This window comes from Pseudophryne corroboree, chromosome 11, assembly GCF_028390025.1.
Source record: "Pseudophryne corroboree isolate aPseCor3 chromosome 11, aPseCor3.hap2, whole genome shotgun sequence".
Taxonomy (NCBI): Eukaryota; Metazoa; Chordata; class Amphibia; order Anura; family Myobatrachidae; genus Pseudophryne; species Pseudophryne corroboree.
The window spans coordinates 314,566,081-314,591,278 of NC_086454.1; the positions used below are offsets into that span (position 1 = coordinate 314,566,081).

The 25,198-nt window shown below is 48.1% G+C and overlaps 1 protein-coding gene across 4 annotated transcripts in view; it reads right to left on the reverse strand.

Moving 5' to 3' along the window:
- Positions 1–25,198, reverse strand: part of ZC3H18 (zinc finger CCCH-type containing 18) — a 182,130-nt gene that overhangs the window by 87,839 nt on the left and 69,093 nt on the right. For all 4 annotated transcript variants that reach the window (XM_063945649.1, XM_063945650.1, XM_063945651.1 and 1 more), the window contains exons 7-8: positions 22,765–22,797; positions 121–235 (exon numbers count right to left, since the gene is read on the reverse strand). In XM_063945649.1, the coding sequence (XP_063801719.1) occupies positions 121–235; positions 22,765–22,797 (148 nt within the window). The remainder of the gene's footprint in view (positions 1–120; positions 236–22,764; positions 22,798–25,198) is intronic.

Here is a 25,198-nt window from a genome sequence, read left to right on the forward strand (position 1 = left end):
TGGCCCAGTAAGAAAATATCTCCACAGTACCCAGTACAGCAGCTGGCACTAGAAACAAGGGCAAAATGGACAGTGCTGTGATATTACAGACAAATTATATGTAATGATCGTTTCACTTACTCGATAGCGATATGGCTCAGCTTCTGTGTACTGCACTCGGAAGTTCTCGTACTGACCTCCGCGCCAGTATCGCTCCATTTCAAGATCACAGTATGGGTCTGCATAAGGGTCGGCCCTAAAAAAAAAAATATAGGGTGCACATGTTAAAATGATGCACATGATTGTAAAAGGTAAAGTTGTGCAAACCAATGCTCCCCCATATATGGACACCCCCCCTCCCCCCACACACACACACATTCTGCTCAACTATTACCATTAACTCTTGTACAGTGCATATCTGCACACACAAGATACACAAATTGCCAGCCCGTGGAAAATTTTACCGATTTAAACACATTGCAACACAGCCTATTCTTGGTAACAAAATTGCAATCTGAAATATAAACATAACCTAAAAATAGTTCAGGTTTGTAAAATAAAAAAATAAAAAATAAAATAGATAAATCTGGTATGTTTTTATAAGTCTGGAATTTTACACTCGTTAGCCTCTATAACAAAAAACTTTAGCTGCAGTTAAACGACATCACTAGAGGGTGATAAACCTATTAAGCGGTTTAAGAGCAGAACACGTGGGTGCTCAACAGTGGAACTTTACCCAGCCATTTGGGACGCACGCAGAATAGTAAACAAACAATGCAGACACGTGCTCGGGCAGTAGTTTCCAAGCTGAAAGCACAGTTCATACAGTAAATCGGCTAAAGGCTGACAGACTAAAGGAGATGGATGCTCTATGTAAACAAATGAAACACTGGCTGGCGAGGGCACATCTAGTCAATGTACACGGCATCTATATCTGTCGTTCGGAACACATGTAAGAAGGAGGTACGAATATAAAACAGCAGCATCACTGCTTAGAGCGCTCTTGTTTTTTCCTACGATGTGCACAAATGGACTGGACAGATTTGTTGGCTACCCTTAGAAAAGGTAGTACATAATTGAATTATAGTGATTTAAAAAAAATACTTTCTTGAATTAGCATCATGAACGTCTTCCGTATCCTGGATGACTCAATCAGCCTATTTAAATGGTGAGAAGTAGTCACTCTGCTGTTTGGTATCATCGTGTGCACCACATTAAACTTGGATCAGAGAACGCAAAGGAGAGAGCTCTCTAAGGAGATCAGATTTTTTTTTGTAAACAAGCGCATTAAAGGTAACGGCTACCAAACAGCTTGATGGTCACATGACTACAGTTGCAAATATTAAACTGTTTACCGTCCACAGTACTGTAGCCAACCTCTGGACTTGATCAAAAGAGAAAATTCAACACCAGATTAAACAGAAGGATAGTGAGAATGGTATAAAAAAAAAAAAAAAAAAAAAAGAGCCAAGGAAAACTCACAAAGAGATATAAGCTGAACTGTAATGTCAAGATGCATCAGTGTTTGATTGAACCATCCAATGCTTATTGAGTGACCATGGGCTCCACTTTAAAAAAAAACAAAAGCAGACTGCAATCTGCTAAAATGCATATTAACACAAACTTTGTGATCCCCTGCACAGCTTTCTGATTATGTGCAGAGCAGGTCCTACGTGTGGCTCGCATTTTTACAACAGCCTCTGCTTGACCGACAGAAAGAGATGTTTGGGGGCAGAGGCGGAGATGGCCGACGTGTAGCCCCTAGTTTCCGGGAGCGGCGAAGTTTGAGATGCAGATATCTTGGCCCTAGCAAAGTTTGCGATGTTGATCCCAATCTGTGACGCGTCACAGCGCTGGGATCGCAAATGCAGCAGGGAGGTATTAAACACTTCTTACTACATTTGCATTAGTGTGGATCACATATGCAAAGCTGCCTACAAGCTAAGAAAGAGTGGGCCAAACTACTGTACCTACTGTCCAGTACAGAAGTCTCACTGAGAGCTACAGAAATCTAATGATTGCAGTGATTGCTTCTAAAGATTCATTATTAGGATAAGGATACCAACCATGGCATTTTCATTTATTATTAAATATAGAATAATCAATGCTGGATGCCAATTCCTTTAGTCACTATCAAGTTATTCCCCCCCAAAAACAAAACAAAAAACAAAACAAACGTGAGTTGTTCTTTTTTTCCATGGAAGGGTCCCAACAAATCTGTCCACGTCTGTACGCCGCGCAGCGATTAACTCTTCCAAAAGCACTCCTGTTCATCTTATTCATGTATAGTAAACTCTTATATTGTGTACGGACAAGGAATGTAGAGCACATATAAATTCCCATGAACCAGACACCATTAAGCAATTAAAGTTTTAGTGTCTTCAAAAAATTTTTTGTTATATTTAAGGAAAACTAAACCTATAAAGTCATCGATACAAAATGTATAGGATGCCTTTATCTGTCATAATGTATTTGTGTTATTACTGCATAATGGTCAGTAAGGAAGGCAGGGGTGTAGCCAGAAATGTGTGGCCCCATAGCAACATTTTGAAGGAGCCCCCGTCCCAATGCTTCTAGAGAGACACCTCTCTGCAGCAGTTGTCAATTTTATGCCCTATAATGGTGTCCTAGTTCATTTTCTGAACCATAGTAGAGCCCTAGTTTTATGAATCGTAGTAGTGATTAAGTTTACCCTACAGTATGTCACATTTCAGAGCTGCCAGTACACATTATGCCACAGAGTACCCCCAATTCACATTATGATATATAGTGCTCCCCGTTCATATTGTGCCTCATTACAGTGCCCCGGTTCATATTATAGAACATTAAAATGCCCTACAAATCATTTTTCTCTTACGTCCTAGAGAATCCTGGGGTCCACATTAGTACAATGGGATATAGACGGGTCCAACAGAAGCCATTGGCACTTTAAGGGTTTAAGAGTGTGGGCTGGCTCCTCCCTCTATGCCCCTCCTACCAGACTCCGTTTAGAAAATGTGCCCGGAGGAGCCGGTCACAGCTAGGGGAGCTCTCCTGAGCTTTCCTAATTGAAGTTTAGTTTAGAGTTTTTTATTTTACAGGGAGGCTGCTGGCAACAGCCTACCTGCAGCATGGGACGAATGGGGGGAGCAGTGTCCGCCCTGCGGGGTCTCAGCCACTGACTCCGCTGACTGGACACTGAGCTCCAGAGGGGCTGATCGGTCTCCGCCGCCCCCAGCAGCATGTTGCCGACCCCTTACAGAGCTGAAGCAGTGGTGAGTTAGTCACCGACCCCACTAGCAAGCGGGGGGGCCGGTGTGAAGATGGCGGCAACAGGGGATGGAGCGCGGTATTAACCGCGCTCCCGGACGGCACCAGAGGCACACTGTGCGGCGCCGTGAGGGGCGCCCTGGGCCAGCGCTTACTCCTCACACTGGTCAGCAAGCCTGTCGGGCCCCAGGGTTCCAAGCTGATAGGGGGTTTTCTCCTTGTGTAAAACGCTGGTGTGGGTTGGCTCCAATCTCTGTCTCTCTCTTGCCATTCTTGGGGGGGGACGACTCTATCTTACCCCATCGTGTGTGTGTGTGTGTGTGTGTGTGTGTGTGTGTGTGTGGTGTGTGTGTGGTGTGTGGTGTGTGGTGTGTGTGGTGGTCACCAGCAGCAATGTCCAGGGATACGGTGTCATATGCTGCAGAGGATTTGTCCTCACAGGATGATCCCATTCCATGTAATCAGGTTAGCACTGGTTTAGCACAGATTCCAGCAAGGGAACCAGAGTGGTTTTCCTCTATCAGGACTTGGATTTCTCAGATTTCTGACAGGGTTGCCAGTAATGAGTCTACAACCCAGGTATTGCAGTCCTCTGTGGCTGTGTGGCACTTGTTGGGTACCTCGGGTCACCCCACGATATACCCCCACAAACGTGCGCTTGTGCAGGTGACACAAGACGACACGGATACCGATTCTGACACTACAGATGGTGATGGGGATGTATTGTGGTGGTCCGCATCTCTCGCAAGGGGGGTGCAGTTGTTGATAGAGGCTATCAGGGATGTGTTAAATGTTAATGATACCACACCTGAGCAGGTTGAGGAGGCTTTCTTCACTGAAAATAAGAAAGCCTCGCTAACCTTCCCTGCGTCAAAGAAGCCGAATGCTATATTTGAAAAGGCCTGGGTGAACCCTGAAAAGAAGTTTCAGATTCCTAAGAGGATTCTGGTAGCTTTTCCTTTCCCTGAGGAGGACAGGACAAAGTGGGAAAACACACCAATTGTTGACGCATCTGTATCCAGACTGTCAAAAAAGGTGGTTTTACCAGTACCGGGATCTACCACCTTAAAGGAGCCGGCAGATAGGAAAATGGATAATACTCTGAAATCAGTGTACACTGCTTCAGGGGCCATATTGTGTCCCACTATTGCTAGTGCATGGACTGCAAAGGCAATAGTGAAGTGGCCGGCTGCCTTGGAGGAGTTGGATACGATGGATAGGGATGACGTTGCATTGTATTTACGCAACATTCATGATTCTGCAGGTTGCATGTTAGAATCCATGAAGGATCTGGGTTCCATGGCTGCGGGAATTTCTTCCATGTCTGTTTCAGCTCGTCTGGGTCTGTGGCTCCGCCAGTTGTCATCCAACGCGGAATCCAGAAGAAGTGTGGAGTCGCTACCTATACTGGCCAGGCTCTCTTTTGGGAAGCCCTAGATGCGTGGACTTCTACCGCTACAGCGGGTAAGTCTCCGTATCTTCCCACAACAGCACCTGCTCCGAAGAGATCCTTCTCCTCAGCTACGCAGCAGTCCTTTCGGCCCAACAAGACCAGAAAGGCCAAGTCATCCAATACCTTCTTCAGGGGAGGTAAGGTTAAGTCCAAGAAACCTGCCGCTGCAGGTTCCGAAGAACAAAAGCCTGCTTCAGGTACCCCTAAGTCCTCCGCATGACGGTGAATGGCAGGGCCCGGAGGTGGGGCCTGTGGGAGCGAGACTCAGACAGTTCAGTCATGTCTGGGTCTCGTCCGGCCTGGATCCCTGGGTGGTAGATATTGTCTCTCAGGGATACAGGCTGGAATTTCAAAGTCTCCCTCCTCGTCGTTTTTTCAAGTCGGGCTTGCCAACACTGTTGGAAAATACCAAGAACGGTGCTCGGGCGCAATATGGGCTGTTGTTCTAATGCTGCTGCTATATAACAGGATTAGTCAATCCTGATACCTAAGCATACACAAAAAGAAAACCAATAATAGCAGCGCTGAATTCAATTAACACTAAAAATGTAAAAATGAGATGGATTGAATGAAAACAGATTAAAAAATTTATTAATAACTCTGATTAATAACCAATTAAAAGTCAATGTGACCACCGGCAGAATAAGTGAACCAGAAATGTCCGTTCCTTTTAAATAACTGGACACCAGTTTAGGCAGAATATACAGGCTTAGGAGCTGATTGTACAGTCCCGAAAAGGGTTATTACCGCTTCTTAGGCCGCTGGAGGGAGAAATATCCCATAGATGATCCTTCAATTGGGAGTTGGTAGCATATTCTCAATCCTCACCAGTATGCGGAGCTTGACTTGCGGGATGGTCCTAAGTACGCCTGTTAAAATCCACCAAATAGCAAACTCTGGGCATCCAGTATGGTCCGGGCACTGGTTCAGCAACAAAGCAACGGTGATCAGGGTGGCACTGTACAATCGGGACTGTACAATCAGCTCCTAAGCCTGTATATTCTGCCTAAACTGGTGTCCAGTTATTTAAAAGGAACGGACATTTCTGGTTCACTTATTCTGCCGGTGGTCACATTGACTTTTAATTGGTTATTAATCAGAGTTATTAATACATTTTTTAATCTGTTTTCATTCAATCCATCTCATTTTTTAATTTTTAGTATTAATTGAATTCAGCGCTGCTATTATTGGTTTTCTTCTTGTGTTTGCCAACACTGTTGCAGGACAGCACAGTACTACAGGACGCTGTCCAAAAGCTGGGAGGCACAAGTCATTGTGCTGGTACCACCGCACATGCTGACAAAGGGTTACTATTCAAACCTTTTCGTGGTACCGAAACCGGATGGTTCGTTCAGGCCCATCCTGAACCTAAAATCATTGAACCCCTTTCTAAAGGAGTTCAAGTTCAAGATGGAGTCTCCGAGGGTGGTGATTTCAGGTCTGGAAAAGGGGGAATTCCTGGTATCCCTGGATATCAAGGATGCGTACCTTCACATTCCGATCTGGCTGCCGCATTAGGCTTATCTCCGCTTCGCATTGCTGGACTGACATTTTCAGTTCCAGGCCCTGCCGTTCGGCCTCTCAACAGCACAGAGAGTGTTTACCAAGGTGATGGCGGAGATGATGATGCTACTCCGCAAACAGGGTGTGAACATCATTCCTTATCTGGATGATCTCCTGATAAAGGCCTCGTCCAGGGAAAGGCTGCATTGTTCTCACAACACGGCTGCTTCAGAGTCACGGGTGGATTCTGAATTTTCCAAAGTCACATTTGGAACCAACCCGGAGATTGTCATTTCTGGGAATGATCTTGGACATGGAAGTACAGCAGGTCTTCCTTCCGCGTGACAAGGCGTTGGTGATCCAATCCATGGTCAGGGATGTCTTGAGGCCAACCCGGGTGTCGGTTCATCAATGAATTCACCTATTGGGAAAGATGGTGGCCTCCTACGAGGCTCTCCAGTACGGGAGGTTCCATGCTCGGACCTTCCAACTGGACCTCCTGGACAAGCGGTCGGGATCTCACCTCCACATGCATCAGAGAATTCGTCTGTCGCCAAGGGCGAGAATTTCACTCCTCTGGTGGCTCCAATTGCCTCACCTGCTGGAGGGTTGCAGGTTCGGGATTCAGGACTGGGTCCTGCTAACGACGGATGCGAGTCTCCGGGGCTGGGGTGCAGTCACGCAAGGGATAACCTTCCAAGGAAGGTGGTCAAGCCTGGAAGCCAGCCTGCCCATCACCATTCTGGAACTAAGAGCCGTCTACAACGGTCGTCTTCAGGCGGCCCCTGTTCTAAGAAACAGAGCCATTCAAGTACAGTCGGACAACGTAACAGTGGCTTACATAAACAGACAGGGCGTAACGCAGAGCGGCAATGTCAGAGGTCACAAGAATACTCCTCTGGAGGGAAAAGCACGCGTTGGCGCTGTCAGCCATCTTCATTCTGGGAGTAGACAACTGGGAAGCAGACTTCCTCAGCAGACACGATCTCCATCCGGGAGAGTTGGGTCTCCATCCGGAGGTGTTCAAGGAGGTAACAGATCTTTGGGGTCTACCACAAATAGACATGATGGCCTCTCGTCTCAACAAGAAGCTTCGGCGTTATTGTTCCAGGTCGAGGGACCCTCAGGCAGTGGACGCCCTGGTGTCTCCGTGTGTGTTCCAGTCAGTGTACATGTTTCCACCACTCCCACTCATAACAAGAATCCTAAAGCTCATAAGGACAAAAAGGGTTTAGGCGATCCTCATTGCCCCAGACTGGCCAAGACGGGCTTGGTACGCGGACCTTCTGGATCTACTGCAAGAAGAGCCGAGGCCTCTTCCTCTTCGGGAGGACCTGCTGCAACAGGGGCCGTTCGCCTATCAAGACTTACCGCGGCTAAGTTTGACGGCATGGAAGTTGAGCGCCTGATTCTTGCTCGGAAGGGTATTCCGAAAGAAGTGATTCCTACCCTCATACAGGCTAGGAAAGGGGTAACGTCTAAACATTACCATTGTATTTGGAAGAAATACGTCTCTTGGTGTAGTCCAAGAAGTTTCCTGTGGTGGAATTTCAACTGGGACGTTTCCTCCACATCCTGCAGGTAGGAGTGGATAATAAGAATTTACTTACTGATAATTCTATTTCTCGGAGTCCGTAGTGGATGCTGGGGTTCCTGAAAGGACCATGGGGAATAGCGGCTCCGCAGGAGACAGGGCACAAAAGTAAAGCTTTTACAGGTCAGGTGGTGTGTACTGGCTCCTCCCCCTATGACCCTCCTCCAGACTCCAGTTAGGTACTGTGCCCGGACGAGCGTACACAATAAGGGAGGATTTTGAATCCCGGGTAAGACTCATACCAGCCACACCAATCACACCGTACAACTTGTGATCTAAACCCAGTTAACAGTATGATAACAGAGGAGCCTCTGAAAGATGGCTTCCTAAACAATAACCCGAATTAGTTAACAATAACTATGTACAAGTATTGCAGATAATCCGCACTTGGGATGGGCGCCCAGCATCCACTACGGACTCCGAGAAATAGAATTATCAGTAAGTAAATTCTTATTTTCTCTATCGTCCTAAGTGGATGCTGGGGTTCCTGAAAGGACCATGGGGATTATACCAAAGCTCCCAAACGGGCGGGAGAGTGCGGATGACTCTGCAGCACCGAATGAGAGAACTCCAGGTCCTCCTTTGCCAGGGTATCAAATTTGTAAAAATTTACAAACGTGTTCTCCCCTGACCACGTAGCTGCTCGGCAGAGTTGTAATGCCGAGACCCCTCGGGCAGCCGCCCAAGATGAGCCCACCTTCCTTGCGGAATGGGCCTTAACAGATTTAGGCTGTGGCAGGCCTGCCACAGAATGTACAAGTTGAATTTTGTTACAAATCCAACGAGCAATCGACTGCTTAGAAGCAGGTGCACCCAACTTGTTGGGTGCATACAGTATAAACAGCGAGTCAGAGTTTCTGACTCCAGCCGTCCTTTAAATGTATATTTTTAAGGCTCTGACAACGTCCAACAACTTGGAGTCCTTCAAGTCGTCTGTAGCCGCAGGCACTACAATAGGCTGGTTCAGGTGAAACGCTGATACCACCTTAGGGAGAAAATGCGGACGCGTCCGCAGCTCTGCCCTATGTCGAATGGAAAATTAAATAAGGGCTTTTATAAAACAAAGCCGCCAGTTCAGATACTCTCCCGGCCGAAGCCAGGGCCAGTAACATAGCACTTTCCATGTGAGATATTTCAAATCCACATTCTTTAGTGGTTCAAACCAATTGGATTTGAGGAAATCTAAAACTACATTTAGATCCCACGGTGCCACCTTAGGCACCACAGGAGGCTGTATATGCAGTACTCCTTTGATAAAAATCTGGACCTCAGGGACTGAGGCCAATTCTTTTTGGAAGAATATTGATAGGGCCGAAATTTGAACCTTAATAGATCCCAATTTGAGACCCATAGACAATCCTGATTGCAGGAAATGTAGGAAAACGACCCAGTTGAAATTCCTCCATCGGAGCACTCCGCTGCTCGCACCACGCAACATATTTTCGCCAAATACGGCGATAATGCTTCGCGGTGACTTCCTTCCTTGCCTTTATCAAGGTAGGAATGACTTCTTCTGGAATGCCTTTTCCTTTTAGGATCTGGCATTCAAACGCCATGCCGTCAAACGCAGCCGCGGTAAGTCTTGAAAAAGACAAGGACCCTGCTGAAGCAGGTCCCTTCTCAGAAGTAGAGGCCACGGGTCGTCCGTGACCATCTCTTGAAGTTCCGGGTACCAAGTCCTTCTTGGCCAATCCGGAGCCACTAGTCTTACTCCTCTTTGCCGTATAATCCTCAATACCTTTGGTATGAGAGGCAGAGGAGGAAACACATATACCGACTGGTACACCCAAGGTGTTACCAGCGCGTCCACAGCTATTGCCTGCGGATCTCTTGACCTTGCGCAATACCTGTCCAGTGTTTTGTTGAGGCGAGACGCCATCATGTCCACCATTGGTTTTACCCAACGGTTTAATAGCATGTGGAAAACTTCTGGATGAAGTCCCCACTCTCCCGGGTGAAGGTCATGTCTGCTGAGGAAGTCTGCTTCCCAGTTGTCCACGCCCGGGATGAATACTGCTGACAGTGCTATCACGTGATTCTCCGCCCAGCGAAGGATCCTGGCAGCTTCTGCCATTGCCCTCCTGCTTCTTGTGCCGCCCTGTCTGTTTACATGGGCGACTGCCGTGATGTTGTCCGACTGGATCAACACCGGTCTTCCTTGAAGCAGAGGTTCCGCCTGGCTTAGAGCATTGTAGATTGCTCTTAGTTCCAGAATGCTTATGTGAAGAGACTTTTTCAGGCTCGACCACACTCCCTGGAAATTTTTTCCCTGTGTGACTGCTCCCCAGCCTCTCAGGCTGGCATCCGTGGTCACCAGGATCCAATCCTGCATGCCGAATCTGCGGCCCTCCAATAGATGAGCCTCCTGCAACCACCACAGAAGGGATACCCTTGTCCTCGGCGACAGGGTTATCCGCAGGTGCATCTGAAGATGCAACCCTGACCATTTGTCCAGCAGATCCCTTTGCATGGAATCTGCCGAAAGGGATTGCTTCGTAAGAAGCTACCATTTTTTCCCAGGACTCTTGTGCATTGATGTACAGACACCTTTCCTGGTTTTAGGAGGTTCCTGACCAGGTCAGATAACTCCTTGGCTTTTTCTTCGGGAAGAAAAACCTTTTTCTGAACTGTGTCCAGAATCATCCCCAGGAACAGCAGACGAGTTGTCGGCATTAATTGGGATTTTGGAATATTCAGAATCCATCCGTGCTGCTTTAGCACCTCTTGAGATAGTGCTAAACCCATCTCTAGCTGTTCTCTGGACCTTGCCCTTATTAGGAGATCGTCCAAGTATGGGATAATTAATACGCCTTTTCTTCGAAGAAGAAATATTATCTCGGCCATTACCTTTGTAAAGACCCGAGGTGCCGTGGACAAACCAAACGGCAGCGTCTGAAACTGATAGTGACAGTTTTGTACAACGAACCTGAGGTACCCCTGGTGTGAGGGGTAATTGGAACGTGGAGATACGCATCCTTGATGTCCAAGGATACCATAAAGTCCCCTTCTTCCAGGTTCGCTATCACTGCTCTGAGTGACTCCATCTTGAACTTGAACTTCTTTATGTACAGGTTCAAGGACTTCAGATTTAGAATAGGCCTTACCGAGCCATCCGGCTTCGGTACCACAAAAAGAGTGGAATAATACCCCTTCCCTTGTTGTAGAAGAGGTACCTTGACTATCACCTGCTGAGAATACAGCTTGTGAATGGCTTCCAAACCCGTCTCCCTTTCTGAGGGGGACGTTGGTAAAGCAGACTTCAGGAAAACGGCGAGGTGGCTCTGTCTCTAATTTCAACCTGTACCCCTGAGATATTATCTGCAGGATCCAGGGATTTACCTGCGAGTGAGCCCACTGCGCGCTGTAATTCTTGAGACGACCGCCTACCGCCCCCGAGTCCGCTTGCGAAGCCCCAGCGTCATGCTGAGGCTTTTGTAGAAGCCGGGGAGGGCTTCTGTTCCTGGGAAGGAGCTGCCTGTTGCTGTCTCTTCCCTCGTCCTCTGCCTCGTGGCAGATATGAATAGCCCTTTGCTCTCTTATTTTTAAAGGAACGAAAGGGCTGCGGTTGAAAGGTCGGTGCCTTTTTCTGTTGGAGAGTGACTTGAGGTAGAAAGGTGGATTTCCCGGCCGTAGCCGTGGCCACCAAATCCGATAGACCGACCCCAAATAACTCCTCTACGCATCGCCTGTCCACTGTCGTGTCCATAAAGCTCTTCTGGCCGCAATGGACATAGCACTTACCCGTGATGCCAGTGTGCAGATATCTCTCTGTGCATCACGCATATAAAGAAATGCATCCTTTATTTGTTCTAACGACAGTAAAATATTGTCCCTGTCCAGGGTATCAATATTTTCGATCAGGGACTCTGACCAAACTACCCCAGCACTGCACATCCAGGCAGTCGCAATAGCTGGTCGTAGTATAACACCTGCATGTGTGTATATACCTTTTTGGATATTTTCCATCCTCCTATCTGATGGATCTTTAAGTGCGGCCGTCTCAGGAGAGGGTAACGCCACTTGTTTTGATAAGCGTGTTAGCGCTTTGTCCACCCTAGGAGGTGTTTCCCAGCGCTCCCTAACCTCTGGCGGGAAAGGGTATAAAGCCAATAACTTCTTTGAAATTAGCAGTTTTTTATCGGGGCACCCCACGCTTCATCACACACGTCATTTAATTCTTCTGATTCGGTAAAAACTACTGGTAGTTTTTTCACACCCCACATAATACCCTGTTTAGTGGTACCTGTAGTATCAGCTAAATGTAACATCTCCTTTATTGCCAAAATCATATAACGTGTGGCCCTACTGGAAAATACGGTTGATTCGTCACCTTCACCACCGGAAACAGTGCCTGTGTCTGGGTCTGTGTCGACCGACTGAGGCAAGGGGCGTTTTACAGCCCCTGACGGTGTTTGAGGCGCCTGGACAGGCACTAATTGAGTGTCCGGCCGCCTCATGTCGGCAAACGACTGCTTAAGCGAGTTGACGCTATCCCGTAATTCCACAAATAAAGGCATCCATTCTGGTGTCGACCCCCTAGGAGGTGACATCCTCATATTTGGCAATTGCTCCGCCTCCACACCAATAACGTCCTCATACATGTCGACACACACGTACCGACACACAGCAGACACACAGGGAATGCTCTATACGAAGACAGGACCCACTAGCCCTTTGGGGAGACAGAGGGAGAGTCTGCCAGCACACACCAAAAAACGCTATATATGACAGGGATAGCCTTATGATTAAGTGCTCCCTTATAGCTGCTTTTATATTAATATATAGCCATTTATTTTGCCCCCCCTCTCTGTTATACCCTGTTTCTGTAGTGCAGTGCAGGGGAGAGACCTGGGAGCCTTCCTGACCAGCGGAGCTGTGACAGAAAATGGCGCCGTGTGCTGAGGAGATAGGCCCCGCCCCTTTTCCGGCGGGCTCGTCTCCCGCTATTTAGTACATTTAGGCAGGGGTAAATATCTCCATATAGCCTCTGGGGCTATATGTGAGGTATTTTTAGCCTTTTTAAAGGTTTTCATTTGCCTCCCAGGGCGCCCCCCCCCCAGCGCCCTGCACCCTCAGTGACTGCCGTGTGAAGTGTGCTGAGAGGAAAATGGCGCACAGCTGCAGTGCTGTGCGCTACCTTAAGAAGACTGCAGGAGTCTTCAGCCGCCGATTCTGGACCTCTTCTTGCTTCAGCATCTGTGAGGGGGCCGGCGGCGTGGCTCCGGTGACCATCCAGGCTGTACCTGTGATCGTCCCTCTGGAGCTTCATGTCCAGTAGCCAAGAAGCCAATCCATCCTGCACGCAGGTGAGTTCACTTCTTCTCCCCTCTGTCCCTCGTTGCAGTGATCCTGTTGCCAGCAGGAATCACTGTAAAATAAAAAACCTAAGCTAAACTCTCTAAGCAGCTCTTTATGAGAGCCACCTAGAATTGCACCCTTCTCGGCCGGGCACAAAAATCTAACTGGAGTCTGGAGGAGGGTCATAGGGGGAGGAGCCAGTACACACCACCTGACCTGTAAAAGCTTTACTTTTGTGCCCTGTCTCCTGCGGAGCCGCTATTCCCCATGGTCCTTTCAGGAACCCCAGCATCCACTTAGGACGATAGAGAAATGGGGCTGAGAATGGGATCTGTGAAGGTCCATATTTCAGCCCTGTCCATTTTCTTTCAGAAGCAATTAGCGGCCCTCCCTGATGTTCAGACCTTTTTGAAGGGAGTTCTGCATATCCAACCTCCCTTTGTACCGCCTACGGCGCCTTGGGACTTTAACGTGGTGTTGCAGTTTCTCCAGTCGGATTGGTTTGAGCCTCTACAGGAGGTGGAGCTCAAATTTCTTACATGGAAGGTGGTCACTTTGTTGGCCTTAGCTTCTGCTAGGCGTCTCTCTTTGTCATGCAAAAGCCCTTACTTGATCTTCCATGAGGATAGAGCTGAGCTCCGGACTCGTCAGCAGTTCCTTCCAAAGTTTGTGTCGGCATTTCATATCAACCAAGTTATTGTGGTGCCAGTGGCTACTGACTCCTCAATTACTTCAAAGTTCTTGGATGTCGTGAGGGCTCTGAAGATTTATGTGAAGAGAACCTCTCGTCACAGGAAGTCGGACTCTCTGTTTGTCCTATACGATCCCAAGAAAATTGGGTATCCTGCTTTTAAGCAGTCTATTTCTCGCTGGATTAGATTCACTATCCAGCATGCCTATTCTACGGCAGGACTGCCGTGTCCAAAATCTGTTAAGGCCCACTATACTCGTAAGGTGGGGTCTTCGTGGGCGGCTGCCCGGGGTGTCTCGGCAGTACAACTTTGCCGAGCTGCAACTTGGTCGGGGTCGAACACGTTTGCAAAGTTCTACAAGTTCGATACTTTGGCCTCTGATGATCTGAAGTTCAGTCAATCAGTTCTGCAGGAGCCTCCTCGCTCTCCCTCCCATTCTGGGAGCTATGGTACATCCCCATGGTACTAATGTGGACCCCAACATCCTCTAGGACGTAAGATAAAATAGGATTTTGGTACCTACCGGTAAATCCTTTTCTCGTAGTCTGTAGAGGATGCAGGGCGCCCGCCCAGCGCTTCGTTTTCTTGCTGTTGTTATTTGGTTCAGTACCAATTCGTTTAGTTAAGTACTGTATTGTTACTTGGTAAGTAATGTTTCAGCCTGATTGGTTCAAACTAGTTGTCTTGACGTGCCTTTTATGTGTGAGCTGGTATGAATCTCACCACTATCTGTGTTAAGTCCTTCTCTCGAAGTATGTCGTCTCTTCGGGCACAGTTTCTAGACAGAGTCTGGTAAGAGGGGCATAGAGGGAGGAGCCAGCCCACACTCTTAAACTCTTAAAGTGCCAATGGCTCCTGGTGGACCCGTCTATACCCCATGGTACTAAAGTGGACCCCAGCATCCTCTACGGACTACGAGAAAAGGATTTACCGGTAGGTACCAAAATCCTATTTATACCACACTACAATGAGCAGATGGAGGGACATACCTAGATATATTGCAGGCCCCAAGGAAAAAGTTTGTAAGGATGCCTACGAACCACTCAATGGCAAAAAAATAAGATTTTAAACCTACCGGTAAATCTATTTCTCCTAGTCCGTAGAGGATGCTGGGGTCTCCGTAAGGACCATGGGGTATAGACGGGCTCCGCAGGAGATAGGGCACCTAAAAAGAACTTTGACTATGGGTGTGCACTAGCTCCTCCCTCTATGCCCCTCCTCCAGACCTCAGTTAGAGAACTGTGCCCAGAGGTGATGGACAATACAAGGCAGGATTTAGCAATCCAAGGGCAAGATTCATACCAGCCCACACCAATCATACCATGTAACCTGGAACATACATAACCAGTTAACAGTATGAACAAACGACAGTAACGGTCCAAGACCGATGTCAACTGTAACATAACCCTTATGTAAGCAACAACTATATACAAGTCTTGCAGAGTTTCCGCACTGGGACAGGCGCCCAGCATCCTCTACGGACTAGGAGAAATAGATTTACCGGTAGGTTTAAAATCTTATTTTCTCTTACGTCCTAGAGGATGCTGGGGACTCCGTAAGGACCATGGGGTTTATACCAAAATCATCCAATCGGGCGGGAGAGTGCGTATGACTCTGCAGCACCGACTGAGCAAACGCTAGGTCCTCATCAGCTAGGGCAATGGTTCACAAACTTTTTGATATCACGGCATCCTAGATCATCAGAATTTTTTTCACGGCACCTACATGACAAAAGCTTCTTATTGAGACATTTAGAAAGAAATATTAAATAAAGTAAATTGTGTTTGTGTCATCCATAAGTTAAATTGTGAGGTGAGGGACAAGATTTGTTTCTGTTTGGCCACATTTTATGACTGGCAGCCACCAGCACCGTTTTTGCCTATTACATTGACCATAAATAATTTTAATTGGTCCTGGACCACCAATCCAAGGCACCCCTGCAAGTGTCCCGAGGCACCCCAGGGAGCCACGGCGCACAGTTTGGGAACCACTGAGCTAGGGTATCAAACTTGTAGAATTTAGCAAAAGTGTTTGACCCCGACCAAGTCGCCGCTCGGCAAAGTTGTAATAACGAGACGCCTCGGGCAGCCGCCCAAGAAGAGCCCACCTTCCTAGTGGAATGGGCCTTAACCGAATTTGGTACCGGCAATCCAGCCGTAGAGTGAGCCTGCTGAATCGTATTACAGATCCAGCGAGCAATAGTCTGCTTAGAAGCAGGAGCGCCTCTGTTTTCCTAATTCTAGCCGTCCTGGCTACATAAATTTTTAAGGCCCTGACTACATCCAGGGATCTGGAATCCTCCAGGTCACTTGTAGCCACAGGCACCACAATAGGTTGATTCATATGGAACGAAGAAACCACTTTAGGCAAAAATTGCGGACGTGTCCTCAATTCAGCTCGATCCACATGAAAAATCAAGTAGGGGCTCTTGTGTGTTAAAGCCGCCAATTCTGACACTCGACTTGCAGATGCTAAGGCCAACAACATGACCACCTTCCAGGTAAGAAATTTCAACTCAACCTTGTTAAGCGGTTCAAACCAGTGTGATTTTAGGAACTGCAACACCACGTTCAGGTCCCATGGTGCCACTGGAGGCACAAAAGGGGGCTGGATGTGCAGCACTCCCTTTACAAACGTCTGGACTTCTGGAAGAGAAGCCAATTCCTTCTGAAAGAAAATCGAGAGGGCCGAAATCTGTACCTTAACAGAGCCTAATTTCAGGCCCATATCCACTCCTGTCTGTAGGAAGTGGAGAAGACGACCCAGATGAAAATCTTCCGTAGGTGCATTCTTGGTCTCACACCGAGACACATACTTTCGCCAGATACGGTGATAATGTTTTACCGTCACCTCCTTCCTAGCCTTTATTAAAGTAGGGATGACCTCTTCCGGAATCCCCTTTTTCGCTAGGATTTGGCGTTCAACCGCCATGCTGTCAAACGTAACCGCGGTAAGTCTTGAAATACACAGGGCCCCTGCTGCAACAGGTCTTCCCTCAGAGGAAGAGGCCAGGGATCTCCTGTGAGCATCTTTTGTAGATCCGAGTACCAGGCCCTTCGAGGCCAGTCTGGGACAACTAGTATCGTCTGTACTCTTCTTCGTCTCATGAGAGGAAGAGGAGGAAACACGTAGACCGATTTGAACACCCACGGTGTTACCAGAGCGTCTACTGCTACTGCCTGAGGGTCCCGAGACCTGGCGCAATACCTCCAAAGTTTTTTGTTGAGGCGTGACGCCATCATGTCTATTTGAGGAGTTCCCCAAAGACGTGTTACGTCTGCAAAGACTTCTTGATGAAGTCCCCACTCTCCTGGATGGAGATCGTGTCTGCTGAGGAAGTCTGCTTCCCAGTTGTCCACTCCCGGAATGAAGACAGCCGACAGAGCGCTTACATGATTTTCCGCCCAGCGAAGGATCCTTGTGGCTTCCGCCATCGCGACTCTGCTTCTTGTCCCGCCTTGGCGGTTCACATGAGCCACTGATGTGACATTGTCTGATTGAATCAGAACCGGTAGGTTTCGAAGAAAACTCTCCGCTTGTCGAAGGCCGTTGTAAATGGCCCTGAGTTCCAACACACTGATGTGTAGACAGGACTCCTGGTCTGACCAAAGACCCTGAAATTGTTTTCCCTGTGTGACCGCTCCTCATCCTTGGAGGTTCGCGTCCGTGGTAACCAGGATCCAATCCTGAATTCCGAACCTGCGACCCTCCAGGAGGTGAGCACTTTGCAACCACCACAGGAGGGACACTCTGGTCCCTGGGGACAGTTATTTTCCGATGTAAGTGCAGATGGGACCCGGACCACTTGTCCAAAAGGTCCCATTGAAAAGTCCTTGCATGGAACCTTCCGAAGGGAATGGCCTCGTAGGCCGCCACCATTTTCCCCAGAACTTGAGTGCATTGGTGAACTGACACCCTTTTCGGTTTTAGCAGGTCTTTGACCATGTTCTGGATGTCTTGGGCTTTCTCTATTGGGAGGAAGACCTTTATTTGTTCCGTATCCAGTGTCATACCTAGGAACGGTAGTCGAGTTGTCGGAATCAACTGTGACTTCGGTATATTTAGAATCCAACCGTGTTGCTGGAGCACTCTCAGAGAGAGCGCCACACTGCTCAGCAATTTCTCCCTTGATCTCGCTTTTATCAGGAGATCGTCCAAGTATGGGATAATTGTGACTCCATGCATGCGCAGGACCACCATCATTTCCGCCATTATCTTGGTGAAAATTCTCGGGGCCGTGGAGAGTCCAAACGGCAACGTCTGAAATTGGTAATGACAATCCTGTACAGCAAATCTCAGGTATTCCTGATGGGGGGCATATATGGGGACATGAAGGTACGCATCCTTTATGTCCAGAGACACAATAAACTCCCCCTCCTCCATGTTGGCTATTATCGCTCTGAGAGATTCCATTTTGAATTTGAATCTTTTTATGTACAGGTTTAGGGATTTCAGATTCAAAATAGGTCTGACCGAACCGTCCGGTTTCGGGACCACAAATAGGGTTGAGTAGTAACCTCTTCCCTGCTGGTGCAGGGGAACCTTGATTATCACTTGCTGTATACACAGCGTTTGAATTGCAGCTAACACTACATCCCTTTCCGATGAAAAATCGGCGCGGGGGCACCTCCTCGAATTCCAATTTGTAACCCTGGGAAACTATTTCCAACACCCAGGGATTCAGGTCCGAACTGACCCAGGCCTGACTGAAAAGTCGAAGACGTGCCCCCACCGGTGCGGACTCCCTCAGGGGAGCCCCAGCGTCATGCTGTGGGTTTTGGAGCAGCCGGGGAGGACTTTTGTTCCTGGGCACCTGCCGAAGCAGGTGCTCTCTTGCCTCTGCCCTTACCTCTGGCGAGGAAAGAGGATCCCCAACCTCTTTTGGACTTGTGCGACCGAAAGGACTGCATCTGATAAGGTGTTACTTTCTTTTGCTGTTGGGGAATATATGGTAAAAAATTTGATTTACCTGCTGTAGCTGTGGAAACCAGGTCCGTCAGCCCATCCCCAAATAAATACATCACCCTTATAGGGTAGTACTTCCATATGTTTCTTGGAATCCGCATCACCCGTCCATTGGCGAGTCCATAAGGATCTTCTCACTGAGACAGACATGGCATTGGCCCTAGAAGCTAGCAATCCAATGTCCCTTTGAGCATCCCTCATAAATAAGACTGCGTCTTTAATATGGGCTAGAGTTAGGAATATAGTATCCTTATCCATATTATCAAATTGATCTGTCAGCTCATCTGTCCAAGCTGCAATTGCGCTACACACCCATGCCGACGCAATTGTCGGTCTTAGCACAGCACCCGTATGAGAATAAATACACTTTAAGGTAGTTTCTTGCCTGCGATCTGCAGGGTCCTTAAGGGCCGCTGTGTCAGGAGACGGTAGCGCCACTTTCTTGGACAAGCGCGTCAGGGCCTTGTCCACAGTGGGGGGTGATTCCCAAATCTCCCTGTCCTGCTTAGGGAAAGGGTATGCCATATAAATTCTTTTGGGGATCTGCGGTCTCTTATCCGGAGTCTCCCAAGCTTTTCCAAAGAATTCATTTAATTCATGAGATGTGGGAAAGTTAATAATCTGTTTCTTTTCCTTAAACATGTGTACCCTTGTGTCGGGAACCGAGGGTTCATCCACAATATGCAACACATCCCTTATTGCCACAATCATACACTGAATGGTTTTAGTCACCCTAGGGTGCAATTTTACTTCGTCAGTCGACACTGGAATCAAAATCCGTGTCGGTAGTAGTGTCTTGTGTTAAGGGACGCTTTTGAGACCCCGACGGGCCCTGTGAGTCGGTCCAATCTGAGGATTGACCCCCTGATGTCCCCCCCTAAATCAGCCTTATCAAGCCTTTTATGTAAAGATGCCACACTTACATTCAACCTATGCCACATGTCCATCCAATCTGGAGTCGACACAACCGACGGGGACACACCACTCATTTGCTCCACCTCCTCCTTGGAGAAGCCTTCCGCCTCCGACATGTCGACACACACGTACCGACACCCCACACACACAGGGATTAACCTATAAGGGGACAAAACCCCAACCAGGTCCTAAGGAGAGACAGAGAGAGAGTATGCCAGCACACACCAGCGCTTAACAACACTGGAAAAAATATGTCCAGATAGCGCTTTTTTATATATATTATGCCAATTCCCACTCACTGCGTCGCTAATGTGCCCCCCTCCTCTTTTTTCCAGCCTGTGAAGTTCAGCAGGGGAGAGACCAGGGAGCCAGCGTTTTCCTCATGCAGCTTCTGTGGAGAAAATGGCGCTGGTTAGTGGTGAGGATCAAGCCCCGCCCACCCGACGGCGGGCTTCGATCCCAGTGATTTTTCAATAAAATGGCGGGGGATCATATAGATTTACTGCCTCCGCAGTCTAATCCCACTGTATTTGTGCCAAATTGTGAGGTTTATTGCTGCCTAGGGCGCCCCCCCCTGCGCTCTGCACCCTTCAGTGCTGCTCTGTGTGTGTGTGACTGGGAGCAATAGCGCGCAGCCGTACCTCATGAAGATCTGATGTCTTCTGCCGCCTAAGATGTATTCTGCCTTCTCATCCGGCTTCTATCTTCGGCATCTGTGAGGAGGACGGCGGCGCGGCTCCGGGACGAACCCCAGGTGAGACCTGTGTTCCGACTCCCTCTGGAGCTAATGGTGTCCAGTAGCCTTAGAAGCAGTGCCCAACTTGACAAGCCAGCTCTGCTTCTCTCTCCTCGGTCCCACGATGCAGGGAGCCTGTTGCCAACAGGACTCCCTGAAAATAAAAAACCTAACAAAATTCTTTTTCCACAGAAAACTCTGGAGAGCTCTCTGCAGTGCACCCATTCTCCTCTGGGCACAAGATCTAACTGAGGTCTGGAGGAGGGGCATAGAGGGAGGAGCCAGTGCACACCCGTAGTCAAAGTTCTTTTTAGGTGCCCTATCTCCTGCGGAGCCCGTCTATACCCCATGGTCCTTACGGAGTCCCCAGCATCCTCTAGGACTTAAGAGAAATGTATATAACACATGTACTTTGACAGGGAAGGTGGCCCCTCTCAGCTCTGGGCCCCATAGCAGCTGCACTACCTGCACCTATGGTAGCTACGCCCTTGTATATAACACATGTAACTGTGACAGGGAAGGTGGCCCCTCTCAGCTCTGGGCCCCATAGCAGCTGTACTCCCTGCACCTATGGTATCTACGCCCTTGAAAGAAGGGTGTTACTTATTGCAGCAGATGTGATTTCACAAGTAAAACTGAATACTTCCCATTTAAGAAAGACGCTGTACAGAAACATTACTTATCTTCTAATAACTTGTTGTTTAGTCCTTGCTGATAAAACAGGACTCCCATGCGTCACAGTGATGCAGCAAAGGAACAAGTCACTTCTGACAACATGACCAGGGAGAGCTCTGCTGTACTTTACTATAACGATCATTTACCAACATTGCTCCGCGGTTCTACTCTGCATTAAATGGTTTATGCGATACCACACAGCCTACATCCGTCTGCAAAAGGGACTTGCTATTCCAACCTCCCCCACCCCCCCTCTCCCCCATTCTTCCTCGATCTACCCTATCCAAGAGACACATTCTGCATGGCTCGTTCCACCAGTGACAAAACATTTAACTGTACAAAAATGACTATGGACCACTTTTTCTTTGAGATCCATAGGGCACATGGGGATTACGCTGGGGTGTAGGTGGTTGCAGAGTACTGGGCACCAAACAATTAAAACTTTTCAGGATGCCCAGGACTGCACCAATTTTGTGCAGTCTCTGCGCAGCCCAGGACTTGCTTATCCTGTGTGATTGAATCCTGCTGATCGGGGCCGGAGCGGACGTCAGACACCCTCTCTGAAAAAGCCTGAGCCCGCCTGTGTTTTTCCTAACACTCCCTGAAAACGGGCAGTTGCCACCCACAAACGGCCTCTTTCTGTCGATCTCCTTGCGAACTGCCGTGCGAATGGATCCTACGCACAATCCCGTCGCAGAGCGCCGATGCCCGTTGCAGCCGTGCAGGGCATACGCAGTTCGGATCTGATCGCCCGCTGTGCGAAAATGCACAGCAGCGATCAGATGTGAATCACCGCCCATGTGCACTGCAGGGGGGGCGTATGTAACATGTGCAGAGAGAGTTAGATTTGGGTGTGGTGTGTTCAAACTGAAATCTAAATTGCAGTGTAAAAATAAAGCAGCCAGTATTTACCCTGCACAGAAACAATATAACCCACCCAAATCTAACGCTCTCTGCACATGTTATATCTGCCTCCCCTGCAGTGCACATGGTTTTGCCCATTAACTAACAAATTTGCTGCTGCGATCAGGTCTTAATTAGGACCCTAATTCTGAGGACGGCCCTGTCCGGATGGAAAATCAAAAAGGTGGAATGACAGGATAGTGCTCCTAGGTCAGACAACTTGAGAGCAGAAGACCTAGCAAGGAGGAAGAGAGTCTTACAGGTTAGCCACCTAAAGTCCATGGAGTCCCAAGGTTCAAATGGAGATTCCTGTAAAGCCCGGAGAACCAATGAGAAGACCCACAGAGCCACCGGTGGGACAAAAAGGGGATTGAATCCCCTGATAGAAGTGCTGAAATCAGGTAGGGAAGCAATCTTTTGCTGGAATCAGACAGAAAGCACAGAGACCTGTACCTGAAGGCAGGCTAGGCAGAGGCCTGAGTCCAACCTGTCCTGGGGAATGGAGAGAACGCTGGCAACTCTAAAGGCTGTAGAATTATAGCCCCTGTGAGAACACCACTGAAATTAAGTGCGCCAAATCCTATAGTTATCCTAGCTGAAGCAGGTTGACGAGCTTGAAGCAGACAGCAAACAGAAAAAGATTGGGGGGGGGGCACTCTCCCCCCCTTCCTGGTATCCCCCACCGGAACACTGAACAATATCCTCACCAATATCAACAAATCCGGTACTGGGTTTAATTCGATAAATTATTAAATCCTAAATGTATTCTTTAATAGTTTATTTAATCAGAGATCACACTTACCCATGTGTTACAGTTTCCCGAAATTCCACTTCCCTGGAAAGAAGACAGATATATAAAGACATATATATATATATATATAAAAACGCAAATCGGATAAAGAAATACAATAGCAAAATTTCACAATGTTCTCTCAGACTGAATAAAACTCTCTTTTGTTAGCAGAGAATTAAATAGATTTAAGCGCATTTTATATGTAAAACTAGCACACAAAAAAGAAAGATCAGACCGCCGTTTGTTTATAGAGGGGTTTCCACATTCAGTTTACTTATCAGCTCATCCATCACTCCTGCTATGTTTACTAGATAGTAAATGAGATAGTAGATTGGATTTTCTGCTGAGCTGTTTTCATTGGATACATTGTATCCAGATAGTGGCTCTCTACTGTATGCCTAGGCAACAAAAAATTCTAAACAACTCATCTTGATGCTATAAAAACATGGCTGAAATGTCCAAAGACAGCAAAGAACAAAAAAATAGAGTTATGGTCGACTTACCATTGTTAACTCTTTTTCTGCGAAGTACATTGGTTCCACAGGAAAACATCGGGGGTGTAGAGTGGATCTTGATCCAGAGGCACCAACAGGCTAAAGATTTAGGCTGTCCCAGGATACATTGGGGCCTCCTCTGTAAACCACACCTCCAGGCACTGAGAGCTCGCTCAGTTTCGTTAACCAGTCCAATGCAGGAGCAGGTAAGAGAGAAGGCAGACGTTAGTCACATAGAACCACATTCTCACGACAGGAGAAGGTACCAGCGGCTAATGCCATACAAACCCAAAGAAGCAAGGTGCGTCAAAGGGAGCGCCCTGCGGAACCAATGTGCCTCACAGATAGAGAGTTAACAATGGTAAGTCTACCATAACTCTACTTTTCGGCAGCAGGATACATTGGTTTCCACAGGAAAACATCGGGGATGTCCTAAAGCAGTTTCTCAAGGGAGGGGATGTGACTTAGCAGGTACGAGAACCCGGCGTCCAAAGGAAGCATCCTGGGAGAAGGAAGTATCAAAGGCATAGAACCTAATGAACGTGTTCACTGAGGACCACGTAGCAGCCTTGCACAATTGTTCTGCGGACGCGCCACGGTGGGCTGCCCAAGAAGGTCCAATAGACAGAGTAGAATGGGCTTTAATAGAAGCAGGAGCTGGGAATCCAGCCTGCCCATAAGCTTGTGCAATCACCATTCTAATCCATCTGGCCAAGGTTTGCTTATTCGCAGGCCAGCCACGTTTGTGGAAACCAAACAGTACAAATAGGGAATCTGGCCTCCTGATAGAGGCAGTACTCTCCGCATAAATATGGATAGCTCTTACCACATCCAAAGAACGCTCTTTGGAAGACAAGTCTGAACAGATAAAGGCCGGAGCCACAATCTCTTGATTAAGGTGATAGGATGACACCACCTCTGGCAAATAACCTGGTTGAGTTTGTAGAACTGCCCGGTAATGGTGAAAAATCAACTAGGGTGGACGACAGGATAAGGCGCCTAAGTCCGACACCCGTCTTGCCGAGGCAATAGCCAGCAAGAACAGGACCTTGGCAGTGAGCCATTTAAGGTCCACTGACTCAAGAGGTTGAAATGGAAACTCTTGCAGGGCATTCAGTACAACAGACAGATCCCATTGAGCCACAGGATGGACATAGGGAGGCTAAATCCTCAGAATACCCTGAGTGAAAGTATGAACGTCAGGTATAGATGCAATTTTTCTCTGAAACCATACCGACAAGGTAGATATGTGAACCTTGAGGGAGGCCAGACGAAGACCTAAGTCAAGGCATCGTTGCAGAAAGGCCATCACATCATAATTCTTATCAGCACACCATTTGAAGCAAGAATTCCAAACCCTGTAATAAATCCAGGCAGAGGTCAGTTTGCGGGCTTTCAAAATAGTCTGGATAACCGCCTCAGAGAAACCTTTGGCCCTCAGGAGTAATGCTTCAAAAGCAATGCCTTCAAAGCCAGTCTGGCCAGGTCTGGGTAGACGCAAGGGCCCTGTTCAAGGTGGTCCAGGCGTTGAGGAAGTAGACAGGGGTTCTCTGTCGCCAGACAGTGCAGGTCTGAGAACCAATGCTTTCGAGGCCATGCTGGAGCGGCTAGAAGTAGTAGTCCCCCTTGTTTGTCCTTCCGTAGTAGCCTGGGCAGGAGTGACATTGGAGGGAACACGTAGGGCAGCCGAAAGTTCCATGGAACTGCCAGTGCGTCCACGAACGCTGCTTGAGGATCCCTGGTCCTTGATTCGAAGACCGGGATTTTGTGATTGTGTCGAGACACCATTAGGTCTACGTCCGGTAGGCTCCATCTGTGCACTAGGAGTTAAAAGACTACCGGATGAAGACTCCACTCTCCAGCGTGCACGTCCTGGCGACTGAGGAAGTCCGCTTCCCAGTCTAGGATGCCCGGAATGAACACTGCCGATATGGCTGGAAGATGGCGTT